The sequence below is a fragment of the Pelobates fuscus genome, chromosome 6 (assembly GCF_036172605.1).
Source record: "Pelobates fuscus isolate aPelFus1 chromosome 6, aPelFus1.pri, whole genome shotgun sequence".
In the NCBI taxonomy this organism is placed as follows: domain Eukaryota; kingdom Metazoa; phylum Chordata; class Amphibia; order Anura; family Pelobatidae; genus Pelobates; species Pelobates fuscus.
In genome coordinates this window covers 216462654-216480867 of record NC_086322.1, presented here as the reverse complement: position 1 = coordinate 216480867, position 18214 = coordinate 216462654, and the positions used below count along the sequence as shown (strand labels likewise).

The 18214-nt window shown below is 40.8% G+C and overlaps 1 protein-coding gene across 1 annotated transcript in view; it reads left to right on the top strand.

Annotated features, from left to right (window-relative positions):
- Positions 1 to 18214, top strand: part of CENPC (centromere protein C) — a 64465-nt gene that overhangs the window by 22047 nt on the left and 24204 nt on the right. The window contains exons 9-12 of the mRNA XM_063458736.1: positions 604 to 817; positions 4605 to 4802; positions 6979 to 7580; positions 14686 to 14844. Coding sequence (XP_063314806.1) covers positions 604 to 817; positions 4605 to 4802; positions 6979 to 7580; positions 14686 to 14844 — 1173 coding nt within the window. The remainder of the gene's footprint in view (positions 1 to 603; positions 818 to 4604; positions 4803 to 6978; positions 7581 to 14685; positions 14845 to 18214) is intronic.

Sequence of the window (18214 nt, the reverse complement as noted above, 5' to 3'; positions counted from 1 at the left end):
TTTGTTTGAATATATATATATATATAATTTTTGTATTTTATTCTGTAATAATTTGCAAAAATAACCGAGCTTTGAAAAAAGAAAAAAAAAAAAACTAGCAATTTTTTTTTATTATTAGAGTAACCCTTACTGGCATGGTCGCTTAAATTGCATGCTGAATATAGACGCCAGATATGCAGATTTAAAGGGACACTCTATTTAGTAGCTATACCCCAATTAATACATTTATGCATTTGTTTATTGGGAGTGTATCTTAAAATAACTGTGCATTTTGCAAGCCCTCCATTTTTCCCCACAAGAGACTAGCAGTCTTCACAAGGGAAGTACAAACCGAGTCTTCAGTGGAGCCTACCACTTCCGTTAGAAAAACTTTTTTTAGTTAGTTTATAAAAGTGCTAATTTCTATGAGAAATCTGCATTTTTTATAAATGTCATTCTAATGGGTTACTCCTCACCGATAAAGCACTTCAACAAAAGTCTTTTTTTGAACTGTGATAAATGTTTGCATGTAAGCAATGTGTAAATATACATATGTAAAAATAAAAAGGAAATGCGTTAACTATATAAGTAATTTTTTTTTCTTTCATTATAAATGTTATGTAGACTTAGGCAGTCTTAATCGGAATACCATTGGGAATACTCCACAAAAATCTGGACAAGTAACTTTGCTTGAGGGCTCCAGAAAAGACTATGCTGGTTCAGCCAACAATGAGGTTGGAAAATACGTGAACTCCCAAAGCCCTCTGGTGACTTCTGAAAAGATTTTTAAATCTTTAGGAAGAGCATCTGGTTCAACAACTAAAAGTAATATAACAAGGTAAGCTATTACTAGACTTTTTTCTACAAACGTTTCAAAATTCATGTTTTAAAATCAGATCTATTGCTTAAAATGGTCTTGTTTAATATTCATTGATTGATAAAAATAAATTAGTTTGCCTAGTAGTGTGTGCAAATAATATATTTATATATATATATATATATATATTATTTTTTTTTTTATTTGCTCACACTACTATATATATTTTATTTGCACACACTACTAGGCAAACAAATGTATTTTTATTTTTAAATATATATATTTACGGTTGCCCCAGGCTAGCTGAGGGTTGGACCATAGAAAGGATGCTCCTAGTGCTCACCAAGGACCATCAGCACCGCATCAGACACCATAACAACCGCAGACCCCATGAACCGCCACAGCTTGGTTGGGGTCTCCCGTCTCCTACCCACCCTGGACCTACGACAAGGCTCCAGGTTTCAGTGGGTGTTCCTCTTTCCCCAGAGAGTGAAGCAGGAACAGGAACAAGCTCTTACAAGAGCTCAGTGAAGCTAAGGGATTATGCAGAGCATAGCTATCCCTGTAGTGATTATAGCTGTCCCGTCCAAACATGTGTCAAGGCTGCGAGTTGAGGGTCAAGTAGAACTGCTTTAATGAGCACAAAGGCATTTCTTATATACAGTTTTCCCCACAAGGGTTACCACGTGGACCTTGTGGAGCACAGGACACAAAGTCACAACAGCCAATCAACGCAGTATTGTATCGTTAGACACTCCCAGCTAATGTACACAAACCTTCCCCCTCTGCCTGTGATACAATTACCAAACACAATGGACTAACTCAATTACCACAGGCAGAAAATATCCAGTTTTACCCAAAGTCCAGAAACACCCCAAAACAACAACATATCCCTACAAATATACATCCCTGATCTGGGTGAACAATATATCCAAAAATCACCCAGATCAGAGCAGGGGTTCCCGAATTCTATGGAAGTCACATTTGACCGACCGCAAGCATGGCTTTCATGCCCCAAATAGTTCCACAGATTTAGGCTGTGCGGCCGGTCTATCTTCTCCTTCAAATAAGGTACAAATTTCACGAACGGATGCGTTCGTGCATACTCTCATTGAAACAGTCTCGTTCGGTAGTTTTCTCTCCAGAAATAGCGCTCCGTTCGTATGGATTTAGCCGAACGCATGGAAGGTAAAAGGCTCAGCGGTGTTCGTGGAAATAGTAGCCGAAAACAGTTCCAAGTGGTCGACGACAAAACACAGCTGAGCGCCTTTGGCTATACAAAATGGCTGCCGCCACGTGTTCGTTCATACGAACGCCGGCCACCCAGCCATTCGTCAAGCTACGGTTAACCACAGATTCTGGGTGGTTAACGAGCAGCACACTCCACATGCAGGGTGGTCGGCTGTTCAACGGTTTGTTCGGTAAAATCAATTTACCGAACCACATAGAGAAAAAGGCACGAACAAGCCTTTTTACAGTCTTGTACCCCAGTTTTAGCCATGGGCCATAGTCACAGGGTAGGAGGCTGGCAATCAGGCCCCTCCAAAAGCCAGTGGCGGAGGGCAGTTCGTCACATATCTTCCCTTTCGGGGGGGAGACTAACCAGTTACCTGACCTTCTGTCGGTCAGTGCTTGCGTTAGTCGAGCAACCCACCCACAAGTAATTAAGAGAATAGCCCACCCACAATAAACGGTTACTGGACCTGGTGATTCCTGGGGTACGGTTCTGGCCTGTAGGTCCCAGGTTGTTGAGTGGGCGTTCAGCACCCTCGATCTCTCTGGTGCGGCCAGGCATAATGCGGTGGGTACTTGGGGGGGGGGGGGGGGGCCAGAGGCCAGCTGCGCTCTGCCCCGATGCCAGCGCTTCTGGTGGGGTAGCCTGTAGGAAGTCAAGCTCTGGACAAGGGGAAAAGGGAGGGCAGAGGCCAACTGCACTCTGCCCAGCTGCCAGCTCGTCCGCTGGGGGGACCGGGGCATAGTCCTGCCCGGTAGCAAGGGGCATGTGAGGGCAGAGGCCAGCGGCGCTCTGCCCTGGTGCCAGCTCTTCTGCTGAGAGGAGGCCAGTGGGGGTTAACGTCTCCCCTGCTAACCCCAGTACAAAGTTAGGAGTTAGCTGGGGAGGGGAGGAATTGCTAACCTCCTCCTCCCGGTACTCTTGCTGCCTCTGGGGAGGGAGACCGGTTGTTTCTATTCCCTGTAACTCGCACTGCTGCTGGGTATCTGGGCCGGCTTCTCAGCATCCCTGTAGAGAGACCTGGGTCCCATCTCCACCTGCCATTAGGGGTTCCTCCCAGGACCAGTCTATGGGGTCCGCTACTTCGGATACCTCTGGCAGCCGCTGGACAGGGAGGTCGCTGCTCTCCTCTCCCTGTAGCACATGCTGCTGGGGAGGGAGACACTCCCAACGCTGGACGCCCTCCCAGGGCTTTGTTCCACATCTCTGTTCTAACGTTGTCTCTGCAGTCCATCTGGGTCTCCTCTGATACCGGCCTATTCAGTGGGGCCAAGAGGCTCTGTACCCTGCTGTCAAACTCATCCTCCATCTCGAGTGCTGTCCAGGAACTCGCTGGCTCCATATTGCTGTAGATAGGGACGCTGCGCAGTGGCTAGCGTTGCCCTCAATAGACTTTCATACGATACCAGTGTCGCCAGGGTGCTGCTCCTCGTACTAGGAAGCCACCCCACCTCTGCCACCAAATGTTACGGTTGCCCCAGGCTAGCTGAGGGTTGGACCATAAAAAGGATGCTCCTAGCGCTCACCAAGGACCATCAGCACCGCAGCAGACACCATAACCACTGCAGACCCCACAAACCGCCACAGCTTGGTTGGGGTCTCACCGTCTCCTACACACCCTGGACCTACCACAAGGCTCCAGGTTCCAATGGGTGTTCCTCTCTTTCCCCAGAGAGTGAAGCAGGAAAAGGGACAAGCTCTTGAAAGAGCTCAGTGAAGCTAAGGGAGTATGCAGAGCGTAGCAATCCCTTAGCTTCACTGAGCTCTTGTAAGTGCTTGTCCCTTTTCCTGCTTCACTCTCTGGGGAAAGAGAGGAACACCCACTGGAACCTGGAGCCTTGTGGTAGGTCCAGGGTGGGTAGGAGACGGCGAGACCCCAACCAAGCTGTGGCGGTTTGTGGGGTCTGTGGTGGTTATGGTGTCTGGTGCTGTATACTGAAGTCACATCTCTGAATGTGTGCAGAATGATTACATTTTAACCCCTTAAGGACACATGACATGTGACATGTCATGATTCCCTTTTATTCCATAAGTTTGGTCCTTAAGGGGTTAAAGAGAATCTCCTTTCCCGCCGCAATCTCATTAAAGAGGTGGATGTTACACTTCTGTCCACCAGCACTCTTCCTCTGTTTTGTGCTGATTTGCCGTACTTGGGGTCACATGCTCATGCAGGGCAAACCTCTATGACCGACGTCTGAAGAAAGTGACAGCACGTCACTCCATTCCTATAATCCTTGGCTAGCAGCTCCAGCCATCAAGTTACCATGGCAACCAAAGCACATGCATTGTGGTTGCTATGTGAGCAGAGGTACCTCCTGTTGGAGTTCTCTTCTGCTCTCTCTGTCTTTTACTTCCTCAGCGTACAGTGTCTGCCGAGGAATTGATGGGAGAAAAACCCATTGTTCAATACATTTTTTCCTCCTGCTGTATACATAGAATTGTAAGTTCTTTTAAAAGAGCTAAAGTTGATTATGTGATGTACCTCTATCTATCTATCTATCTATATGTGAAGAAATAGATGTTTTGAAAGAATGACTTCCTGCTTAATTACGGTATATATTTTTATTATTACAGGAAAGCATCAACTGATACTCACTCACCTTATAAAACACAACGACCTGATAAAACTCTGGAGAATGTTCAAGTGTCACCATATGTAAAGACCATACAGACATCTGAAAAACCAAATAATTTAGCAAATTCGAATCTAGTGAAAAGGCCAGTTTCATCTATGTTTTTACAAGCCGCTTCTGTGGCTCATCCAGATAGCAGGTTTGTTACTTTTAAGCAATGTGAGCAAAATAAAAGATATTTGTTACTAGAAATCTAGGTTTGACAGTGTGGTAAAGAGACAAAATAGAGGCAGAAATAGAGACGCAGACAATCCTAAGTGGAAAAAAAAAAAAACAGCACACAATAGTGTAACACATTAAAAACACTGAGTGCAATATTAAAGTAGCATTGTCACCCCACCCATCCCTTGAAATGAGTATTTCATAAAGATAAAATCTGAAATTCCAAACCGGTCAAAAGATATACTGTGACAAAATAGGGAGACTTCATTGTCTCAGTATATTTCCAACATCTGACACTTCTAGACACAGGGCAGAACTACCGCCGTCTAGAAGTGTCCGTCTCACAGCCATCACTAGTGACAGCTGCAGAGATATCAATGTTACTCCGTAGACCTCAATACTGTACTCTTGTGCGTGCACGTGAGTACAGCAGTGCCATCGGTTCCTGGTACAGAAGCGGCAGGAGCATAAGAGGATTGGCCGAAAGAAGATGGCGGATCCTGCTGCAGCTCCAGCTGCAATATTTTTATTATGTTAATTTCCCAGACTTTAGGCTCATTAACAGCACGTGAAATGTTGGAAGAAAATAGACTTCCGTTCCTATTCACTGATCTTGCATCTTTCGTGGGTTGGTGAAATGATGCATACAAATTAACTTAAGAAAAGAAAGTTACCTGCGCTCTTTCCTTAATCCCTATTTATATTTAGACAAATGGAGGTCATTTAGTTGCTCCAATGGCCATTGGAGGGAATGCCCGCCTGCCAACGTCAAGGCAGACCCCCCTAAAGCGGGTCCTACACTGACCCTTCAGCCTGCTTCCTTGAGCTTCTGGCAAAGATATCTAAGAGACATAGAGGGGTATTTTTTATATACACCCCTATATACTTATTAACCCATAATAGGGAACACATGGGATGGGCAGCAGCATTGTAACAATGGCCATTGGAGCAACTAAATGACCTCCATTTGTCTAAATATACATGGGATTAAGGAGAGAGCACAGGTAACTTTTTATTTTCTTTGGTTTTTACTATATATTGGGGCTGATGTGTACTGTACTCATTGCTGCCGGCCCAGTAGTGATGGGAGTGAGCACAGGACTTATCTTTTTGTATTTGTATATACAAATTAACTTGTTTGGACCCCAACAAATTTAATGGTATGCAATATTTCACTAAGCCACCAGTAAGACAGCAGTCTATATTGAGATATATATCTTGGCACCCTCCTTGAACAGGCAAAATCAGCGAATTGGGGTGTAAATTGAATAGGTAAGCATTATTGTCCTCTTTTTATTTCTTGAACAATGCTCTGTCCTACAAGACTCCCTTCAGGTCTGTTTGTGAGCCTTCCATAGTTATCCTTGAGATTTTTATTTTCCCGATTTGATTATTAGTGTTTTTGTACTGTTAATATTTCCAACAAACGATTCAGGGAGGAAAAAGAAACCTGAGTACAGAAGATATTCGGGACTCCAGAAGGGGAGAAAGGGAATCAAACCATAATCATACAGACATGCATAAAAGACTCTAAAGTGAGAATTCAAACTGATTTCAAATTCAAGATAAACTTAGCTGAACTATAAAAGTCCTCTGTCAGATATGCTTTAAGTTTGGCTACTTTAACCTTAAATTTGAAAATCATTTTGAACCTGGAGCAATCCCACTGTTAGCCTGGTCCCCTTGGAGTAATAGTAAAATGGGATTACACCTGACAGTTTCAATAGAGTGAAATGTTCTTATCAATCACTTCTGCCTATCAGTGCTTAGGCCAATTCCCACGCATTATCTTAAGCATCGGAATGGGGCCAGTCTGCAGATGCCTAGGAACCCTCATACAGTCATTAACAATTTGAAAATCGTTTAATGCTGAACAATGGGACAATACCAGGGGATTCTAGGTGCCGTAATCACTTCAACTCATTAAAGTGGTCAGTTATAGCTCATTGACTTTCCCTTTAATGTGTTAAAGTACCTGTGGAGTCCTAACCTAATTTAACACTTGAAACCGGTATGCAATTAGTTGCATTACTGCATGGTTATTGTGCTGTGTAAACTTTACAAGTGTAATAATTTTATTCTGTTGAACAGTCACTAGTATAGTTAGTTTATCGTTTTTGTTTTATTTTTAATTATAAATGTTTATGTTTAAGGTTGCCACTTGTTGTTCCTGACCCTCTGGCAGTGCCCTTTACTCATGAAGATGTTGAAGATGAAGATTTCGAAGATGAAGATTTCATGATCAATGAATTAAGTAACTCTACAAAGACTTACATTTCAATCCCTAGATTTGGAAAACCAAGTCAAAGCTCAAAATCAAAGTCTGTGCCTAAAATCACAGAGTTATCCCCTGCTGAAGAACACATTTCTCAAGACAAAAGTTGGAATCGTATAAGTCAAGGTGCTGACAACAGTAGTCAAAGACCAAATATAGAGGAAATAAATGTAACCTATTCTTTAGAGGTAGATGGCATTAGTTTATCTACGTCAGACAAACCTTCCACAAAGGAAGATGATCCAAGTGATATGAATTCTGATCGTGGATCACTTGGAAGGGAAGATCATATGCAGTCGGATGATAGTGATCATGAAAATAGCATTTCTGAAACAGGACAGAAAAACTCAGCAAACTTGATTTCTAAGAAAAAAAAAGGCAAGCCAATACAGAACAGTCAGCAGAAAAAGGCTTTAAGTAAGAAAGTTTCTCCTACCCTGGATAAATATTGTGACAAGAAAAAGAAAATTCAAAAGAATGGTAATTAATTTATTTTACATAACATAAGACCAAGTTAAAATATTTCACCTATCAGCATCTCAAACTTTTTAGCACCAGGTCCTATTTCTATGTTGTCATAAAATTGTGAAGCACTGGCACATATAGTATCTAAAGTGGTACTAATCCACAATAATCCTAAATTATATTGGCATATACACTTCTGATTTCATATACTTTTTATTGAAGTTTTTGAGTTCTTACTAAATAAACAATGCAATTTATTTTTAATTAAATCAGTAGAGAGTTAAATGACAGTTGTGTGCTTGGTTAGGCCATTATTTCACTAAAACAATGCTGTGGTGGTGAAACAATTCTCTACTAGTATCCGATAAGGAACATATATTCCTAGAGAAGAGGAAGAGAGAGTTGTGAGAATAGATTAGAAAAGAGGGCTCTAGATCATGGGTTTACAACTACAACATCCATGATGCTTTGCAAACATTGGAAATTAGTAGTTCTAGTAATCTTTTTTTTTTTTTTTTTTTTTTTTTTATGTAGACATAGATTGAGGTAGTGTAGAGCTAGAGAACGATGTTTGAGGGGGAGATTTTGAGCGATCTATGTACCAATTTTTATGGAATTGAGTCAATGTGTCATATTTTTTGATGTTTTTGGCACTGGCATGTACCAGCATATAATGAGTACATATGAGCTGCTGAAGTTATTTTTTTTTTTTTAACGAAGCATTTGTGTAATCAGAGTGATGCAATACAAATTAGCATCTCGTAACATGTGACCTGCGCAGAGGTCTTAAGGGGCAGTTATCGGGGTAACCGTTTTCGCACGCAGGGGAAAAAGTGTATACAGTGCAGTTTATACAAAAAACATTTGCAGTAATACATTGTTTCCAACATTTCCTCTGTGTTGCGTCTTTACCCTTCCCCTTGTGTAATGTGACATACCACTTGCTCATGTAATGAAGGGTGTTAACTTGCTGTCATTATAGTGCAGGTATGAGAGTATTAAGGGAGGCACTGTATATTCCGCACTTCCAGGGTCTTGCGGAGCCTTTGGTATCTTATGTTTGGTCCCTGGGGCATTGGTGTGTTTAGTGCTATGGTGGTAGTAGGTAACCAACCCCTCTGCTTGTGTAGAACGTGGTGATACTGTATCAGGGCCCTCCGCTCAGTGGCCCCACAGCCGTAGCCAGGCTCTCTGGGTTCTGGAATGGCTGTGGTGGAGGAGGCAGAGAGTTTTGACGTATCTGTGGTCCGGGTTCGTCCCTGGTCGTGAGGTGGAGTCCTGTTCGGGGTGTAATCCCAGGTTCAGGTCCCCCCTAGTACCAGGATCCCCTCTGCAAATCCCATCAGGGTATTGAGCATGGTGCAGAGAAATTGATATTGTTTCGTATAGGTCTGATCCTGGATAGTGCCCTTCGTGAAAACCTATATACCCTGGTTGCAGCCGAGGGTGGAGTGTTCAGTATAGGGGATCCACCTCGAGAACAAGATGCCCACTTCGTGGGTGTGCCGTAGCGGATTGTTGCTGAAATATCATAGTGGATATTTGTGGTCTCACAGTGCTGGTGCTTGGCCTTCTTGGAAATGCGTTTCATGGAGGAAGGCTATTGAGGTTTTATATAGTTTGTCACGCAGGAGACTGGTGCGCTTTTTGTGGATATTGCGGCCATGGACATTGTAGGAGAGGAGGGCCAGGTCATCTCGGGCATAACGGTCGCCCCCCCAGGGCCGGCATTCCCTGGGCGGCCAGCGAGGGCAGAGCCGGCGTGAGGGGGAGTGGGCTGGTGGGGGGGGTAGGTAAACGGGACAGGGAAAAAGATTGAGGACACGACAGAGTTACACTATTGTTTGTTTCCCCCCTGTTTTTCTCTTTTTTTCTATTTATGTTCTGAGCTGCAGTACCCATATCTGGAAAGTTATATTGCCTAAATTCCTTTCTTTAATTTATAAAGGAGTAAGTGCTCTATTTTTACTATTAACTTTTTATCACAGAGTGCACAATGGTTGAAAAGTTCACAATGTGTGTGTAAATATATTGTATAATCTGCACTACTGTAGCACTTTATTTAGTGCATCATATTGCACCTTCACCGTTTTGGTTTGCACTTTATGTATATACATGTGTATATATACATATGTATATGTTTTTAAGTATTTAACAGCATAGCGCACTTTTCTTTTACATATCATTACATTAAGTGTTTTTTGAGCTATTTTCACTTGTATTCGTGCTGCTTACCTTTTGAATACTTTGATTTTTGAGTGGTTTCTTTCATTTGTATAATTATGTTTACAGTGCCTTTTTTACTTGATTTTTTTTTTTGTATAATGTTTTCTCTACTAGCCAAACTGTATGTTTTTACTCTTTGACATGCTTAAATCAGTTATTGGGTCTGTGTTGGGCTAATCCATCTCAAGTGATCCAGTAAAGGTTGCTTGACTGTTTTTTATTTACCTCAATTTTTTGAGTGAATACATCTATGTATTAGTACTGCAAAACCATAAGTTTTTCATTTTTAATTTTACTTGGTTTAACCAATCTTTGTCATTTGCACCTCACATTTTGGTTATATAGATGCTTACAGAGAACTCCTTAGCTCAGGATGGTCCTAGCTTCTTGGACAAAAATAAAACCCAACAAAATTTTCTAACCTTACAATTTACACGTACAAATAGAAATATTTTGCTCATTTTTGTTCTTTAGCCTGCTGTAGCACTGATGATGGCTGGAGTAATGTAGCCTGGTTGCCTGGTAATGGGGCAAACTTTTACCTGGGTCCCTACTGGGACCTAATGCTCCCTGGTGGCCCAGTGACGTGCTTTCGCTGTGGTTGGTAACATTCTTTGACTGAAAGGGTCAGCTGATTGCTCTCAGCCCATGACTGTTTTTCTGTGCTATAAAAGTTGCAAAGATATGACTGACGTCACTAATAGGTGGAGTTACACCTCTGTATTCATTATGGTATTAATTGAGATGAAATAGTTTTAATTACATTTAATTACTGTGGGAGATTACATGTTTTAACCCGTTAACGCCGTTACGGCGTTCCATGCCGTCCCCATTATAATGGGCTTTAAAGCCGTTGCGGCGGCATGGAACGCCGTAACGGCTTTGAGCCCCAGGAGGTAAGTTATACTTACCTCCGCCGCGATCCTCTTCTGGGGGGCTGCCTGACAGCCCAGGCAGCCCTCCCACGGCAAATGAGGCCCCCGGGGGCCATGTGATCGCTCTCAAAGAGCGATCACATGGCCCCCTATAGCTGGCTATGGATCTGCCTGCAGGGGGACTGTCTAAAATATCAGACAGTCCCCCTGCTGGTAAGAAAGTATAAAAAAAGAAATTAAACATGTTAAAAAATAAATTGAAAATATTTTTATATATATATAATATGTATATATATTATATATATATATAATATATACATATTATATATATGTAACGTCATACGAAGTGTATTTTAATACTAATATAAGTATATATATATTAGCATTAAAATACACTTAGAATGATGTTACATATATATAATATGTATATATATTATATATATAATAGATGTACATATATATATTATATATATATACACGTATAATTAAAATAATAAATAAATAAAATAATAAAATAAATAAATAAAATATTGAAACAAAATTTAATATAAATTATATATTCATATGTAATTTCATTCTAACTGTATTTTGTTATTAATATATATATATATTGGTAACAAAATACACTTAGAATGGCATTCTATATATATCTATCTATATATAAAATACAAATAACCGCAAATATATATATATAGATAAATACATATAATTACCGTATATACTCGAGTATAAGCCGAGTTTTTCAGCACATTTTTTGTGCTGAAAAAACCCAACTCGGCTTATACTCGAGTCAATAGTCTGTATTATGGCAATTTGCATTGCCATAATACAGACTGGGGCTGTGGGGGCTGTGAGAGAGCGTTACTTACCTCTCCTGCAGCTCCTGTCAGCTCTCTCCTCCTCCGCGCCGTCCATTCAGCTCTTCTGTCAGCTCCCACTGTAAGTCTCGCGAGAGCCGCGGCTCTCGCGAGACTTACACTGGGAGCTGACCGAGGTGCTGAACGGACGGCGCGGAGGAGGAGAGAGCTGACAGGAGCTGCAGGAGAGGTAAGTAACGCTCTCTCACAGCCCCCACAGCCCCCCCACTGAACTACCAATGCCACTGGACCACCAGGGAAGGAGAGCCCCCCTCCCTGCCATGTATCAAGCAGGGAGGGGGGACGGAAAAAAAAATCTAAATAATAAAATATTAATAAGTAAAATAATAATATTACAAATAAATAAAATAATAAAAAATAACAATACAAAATATAAAAATAATTAAAAATAATAATAATTAAATAAAATAAAATAATAAAAAATAATAAAATAAAATATTAAAATAATTAAAAAAATGAATAATAAAATTGCCCACCCCCCACCAAGGCTCTGCAACACACACACACACATACTCATACACACACTGCACACATACTCATACACACACTGCACACATACTCATACACACACTGCACACATACACTGCACACATACACTGCACACATACACACACACTGATCACACACACTGCACACACACTGCACTCATACACGCACACACACTGCACTCATACACACACACTGCACTCATATACACACACTGCATTCATACACACACTGCACTCATATACACACACTGCATTCATACACACTGCACTCATATACTCACGCTGCATTCATACACACACGCTGCACTCATACACACACGCTGCACTCATACACACACGCTGCACTCATACACACACGCTGCACTCATACACACACGCTGCACTCATACACACACGCTGCATTCATACACACACACTGCATTCATTATATACACACACTGTAAATAAATATTCAATTAATATAATTTTTTTAGGATCTAATTTTATTTAGAAATTGACCAGTAGCTGCTGCATTTCCCACCCTAGTCTTATACTCGAGTCAATAAGTTTTCCCAGTTTTTTGGGGTAAAATTAGGGGCCTCGGCTTATATTCGGGTCGGCTTATACTCGAGTATATACGGTACATAAAAAATTACATTAGCATACACGTAGAATTTAAATACATATATATGTGTATATATATTAAAATTCTACATGTATATTTAAATAATCTTTTAACATAATTATGTGATTTGATTAATTAAAATTTGATTGACATGCCTGACAACACAGGGAGAAAGTGCAGAGAATTTAATTTGCAAGCACTATATTTGACCCTGTAATACTCCACGACACCATAAAACCTGTACATAGGGGGTACTGTTTTACTCGGGAGACTTCGCTGAACTCAAATATTAGTGTTTCAAACTGGTAAATTGTATTACAACGATGATATTTTAAGTAAAAGTGACGTTTTTTGCATTTTTTACAAACAAACGGCACTTTTATGGACTATATTATTGTTGTAATATGTTTTACCGTTTTAAAACACTAATATTTGTGTTTAGTGAAGTCTCCCGAGAATAACAGTACCCCCCATGTACAGGTTTTATGGTGTTTTGGAAAGTTAGAGAGTCACATATAAGGCTTGCGTTTCATTTTTTTCACATTGAAATTTGCTAGATTGGTTATGTTGCCTTTGAGAGCGTATGGTAGCCCAGGAATGAGAATTACCCCCATGATGGCATACCATTTGCAAAAGTAGACAACCCGAGGTATTGCAAGTGGGGTATGTCCAGTCTTTCTTAGTAGCCACTTAGTCACAAACACTGGCCAAATATTCGTTTTTTGCTTTTTTCACACAAAAACAAATATGAACGCTAACTTTGGCCAGTGTTTGTGACTAAGTGGCTACTAACAAAGACTAAACATACCCCACTTTCAATACCTTGGCTTGTCTACTTTTTCAAATGGTATGCCATTATGGGGGTAATTCTCATTCCTGGGCTACCACACCGTCTCAAAGGTAACATTACTAATCTGGCAAATTTCAATTTGAAAATGGAACGTTCTATATTTGACCCTGTAACTTTCCAAAACAACATAAAACCTGTTAATGGGGGGTACTGTTGTACTCGTGAGACATCGCTGATTACAAATATGTGCATTTTGTTGCAGTAAAACCTAACAGTATTATGACATTTACAGCTAAAATGTGAGGCGGAACTACACATTTTTAAAAAATAAATACATTTCTCACAGTTTTTTTTATTTTATTCATAATAAATTATATTCCATATATGAATAGTTAATGGTAAATTAAAGCCCTGTTTCTCCTGAACAAAATGATATATAATAAGTGTGGGTGCATATAATATGAAAGAGGGGAACTACGGGTGAACAGACATATAGCGCAAATTCCAGTTTTTGTTTACATTTTGTTTTGATCAGAACGTGCACTATTGACTCCGCCCTGAAGGGGTTAATAATGTGTTATTTACTGAATAGTTTAATTCCTTCATGATGGCCACCTTACAGGTTATGGCACTGCCATATATGCACTTCATGACTGCTCCCACATCGTGTCCTCCTCCTTAAAGTGGCACTGTCATGCTGGACTTACCTTTCATCAATCGATTCCTCTTCTCTCCCTCTCTCTGGGGGGGTTTAAATATGTACTTTTGTGTACTAGTTTTGTATTTTGTGGCTGCTGTTAAACTTAGTCTTCACAGACCACCTTTTTTGCAAAATGGTGAAGCCTCTAATTCACTCCTTACAATATGTGTCCTGTAACTTCCACTCCGTACTAATAAGTGGTCTAGGAAGTGGAGTTATTTTTCTTAAGCTGCACTAGTTAGCATTTTTTTTCTTTTTTCAAAACAGTGATTCTCCTGTCTTCCTTTTCCCCTTTTAATCAGTCTTTCATCTTTTGGGACAGGTAAGTATCTGAAATATATCTTCTCAACCAAACCCAATGAGTGAACCATTGTATTAAACTTCTAAAGTTTTGCTTAGGTCTTGTTTTTTCTAATCATAAAGTTAATAAATCAAGTTATAATCCTTGTATTTATTACTGCTGCTTAAAATTTAAGTAAGAAAGCTGTGAGAAATGTAGGAGGTAATGTAAAATACACAAGAGAAACAACTAAATATTGAATCTGTTTTGTTGTTGCAGATACAGAGATTCCTCAGAAAAGGTCAGAGACTAACACGGAGGCTCTGCATAATAATACAAGTCGTCGCAGTTGTAGAACAAAAAAAGCTTGTGATGATTGGTGGGTTGTTAAATCCCCTGTATCTCTGGACAACTCTTACCTTCAGCAAACCACTGCCAGTAAGTTACACTCTACAGGAAATGTACCACATTATGAGTATCCTTAAAGGGACACTCTCTAAGCACCAGAACCACAGCTTAATTTAGCTCTTCTGGTGCAAAGAGACAGCTGGCTAACACCACTAGGTGGCGTCAAAAAAGCAAAGTCAATCTTCTTTATGTAAGCTTTCAGGGAGGGGGACAAGAATCAAAATAGTTACAAAACACTGACATTAGAAATTTTTTTTTTTGTATTAACAGACACTCCTCACTTACCGACCGGGTTCCATTCCTACGACCCGGTCGTAGAACGAATTGGTCGGTAAGTTAGGAGTTAAGGGATTCTCTGCTCTGGTGCATTTGTCTATTTTTGGGGAAACTTCCCCAAACAGACAAACGCACAAGAGCAGGGAATCCCTCTAATCTATGCTCGGGGAAATTTCCGCAAACATAGGTTAGAGGGATTCCCTGCTCTCATGCGTTTGTTTATGTTCGGGGAAGTTTCCCGGAACATAGACAAGCGCACCAGAGCAGGGAATCCCCACGACGGCTCGCACTTACACCTGGTCGTTAGTGCGAGACGTCGTAAAACATGTAGGTCGCTAAATGAGGACCACTTGTATTCTGTTCGTGATCCTGTTAATTGCAATAAACTGAATTTGAGCTTTTGACTCTTCAGCTTATTATTTAGGGATCTGGAATAACATACTTAGGCCTTGTTTTAATACGATTTTTGGATTTGCTTTTCAAATTATTTAATTTTTTGTATAAACTTTTCAAATAATCTTTTTCAAACTACCGTATTAAATAATTTTAAACGTTTAGCCAAAAATATGAAATTGAATCCTTAAGAGCTTTTGCTGTCATAATAATCTATTATTTTTTTTTATTTTTTTTAATGACCCCTAGGTTGTAACTTTGCAATTAAGCAGGAACTTTTTCACGTCTTGTATTTGTCAAGATTTATTGTCTGCCAATTACATGCTGTTATACCGTATAAACTCGAGTATAAGTCGAGTTTTTCAGCACATTTTTTCTGCTGAAAAAACCCAACTCGGCTTATACTCGAGTCACTGTCTGTATTATGGCAATTTACATTTACAATTTACATTGCCATAATACAGACAATGGGGCTGTGGGGGCTGCAGAGCTTTTACTTACCTCTCCTGCAGCTCCTGTCAGCTCCCTTCTCCTCCGCGCCGGTCCGGTTAGCTCCTCTGTCAGCTCCCAGTGTAAGTCTCGCGAGAGCCGCGGGGTCATAGTGGGCCGCGAGACTTACATTGGGACTTGCAGAGGGAGCTGACCGGACCGGCACGGAGGAGAAAGGAGCTGACAGGAGCTGCAGGAGAGGTAAGTAAGTGCTTCCTGCCAGCCCCCCTCCACTGAACTGCCAATGCCACTGGACCACCAGGGAGTGAGAGCCCCCCTCCCTGCCATGTATCAAGCAGGGAGGGGGGACGAAAATATATATATATATATATATATATATATATATATATATAAATATTTATTCAAAAAATTATTAAAATAATAAATAAAAAAATAATAATAAAAATGCCCACCCCCCACCAAGGCTCTGCACTCATACACACACTGCACTCATATACACACACTGCACACACACACACACTGCACTCGTATACACACACAGACTGCACTCATATACACACACTGCACTCATATACACACACTGCACTCATATACACACACTGCACTCATATACACACACTGCACTCATATACACACACTGCACTCATATACACACACTGCACTCATATACACACACACTGCACTCATATACACACACTGCACTCATACACACACACACACACACTGCACTCATACACACACACACACTGCACTCGTGTATACACACACACACACACACACTGCACTCGTATACACACACACACACACTGCACTCATACACACACACACACACACTGCACTCATACACACACACACACACACACCACACACACTGCACTCATATACACACACACACACACACACTGCACTCATATACACACACACACACACACACACTGCACTCATACACACACACACTGCACTCATACACACACACACTGCACTCATACACACACACACTGCACTCATACACACACACACTGCACTCATACACACACACACACTGCACTCATACACACACACACACTGCACTCATACACACACACACACTGCACTCATACACACACACACACACTGCACTCATATACACACACACACACTGCACTCATATACACACACACACACTGCACTCATATACACACACACACACTGCACTCATATACACACACACACACTGCACTCATACACACACACACACACTGCACTCCTACACATAGAAACATAGAATGTGATGGCAGATAAGAACCATTCGGCCCATCTAGTCTGCCCAGTTTTCTAAATACTTTCATTAGTCCCTAGCCTTATCTTATAGTTAGGATAGCCTTATGCCTATCCCACGCATGCTTAAACTCCTTTACTGTGTTAACCTCTACCACTTCAGCTGGAAGGCTATTCCATGCATCCACTACCCTCTCAGTAAAGTAATACTTCCTGATATTATTTTTAAACCTTTGTCCCTCTAATTTAAGACTATGCCCTCTTGTTGTGGTAGTTTTTCTTCTTTTAAATATAGTCTCCTCCTTTACTGTGTTGATTCCCTTTATGTATTTAAATGTTTCTATCATATCCCCCCTGTCTCGTCTTTCCTCCATGCTATACATGTTAAGCCTTTAACCTTTCCTGGTAAGTTTTATCCTGCAAACCATGAACCAGTTTAGTAGCCCTTCTTTGAACTCTCTCTAAGGTATCAATATCCTTCTGAAGATAGGGTCTCCAGTACTGTGTACAGTACTCCAAGTGAGGTCTCACCAGTGTTCTGTACAATGGCATGAGCACTTCCCTCTTTCTACTGCTAATACCTCTCCCTATACAACCAAGCATTCTGCTAGCATTTCCTGCTGCTCTATTACATTGTCTGCCTACCTTTAAGTCATCAGAAATAATCACCCCTAAATCCCTTTCCTCAGATGTTGAGGTTAGGACTCTATCAAATATTCTGTACTCTGCCCTTGGGTTTTTACGTCCAAGATGCATTATCTTGCACTTATCCACATTAAATGTCAGTTGCCACAACTCTGACCATTTTTCTAGTTTACCTAAATCATTTTCCATTTGGCTTATCCCTCCTGGAACATCAACCCTGTTACATATCTTAGTATCATCCGCAAAAAGACACACCTTACCATCAAGACCTTCTGCAATATCACTAATAAAAATATTAAAGAGAATGGGTCCAAGTACAGATCCCTGAGGTACCCCACTGGTGACAAGCCCAAGCTTCGAATATACTCCATTGACTACA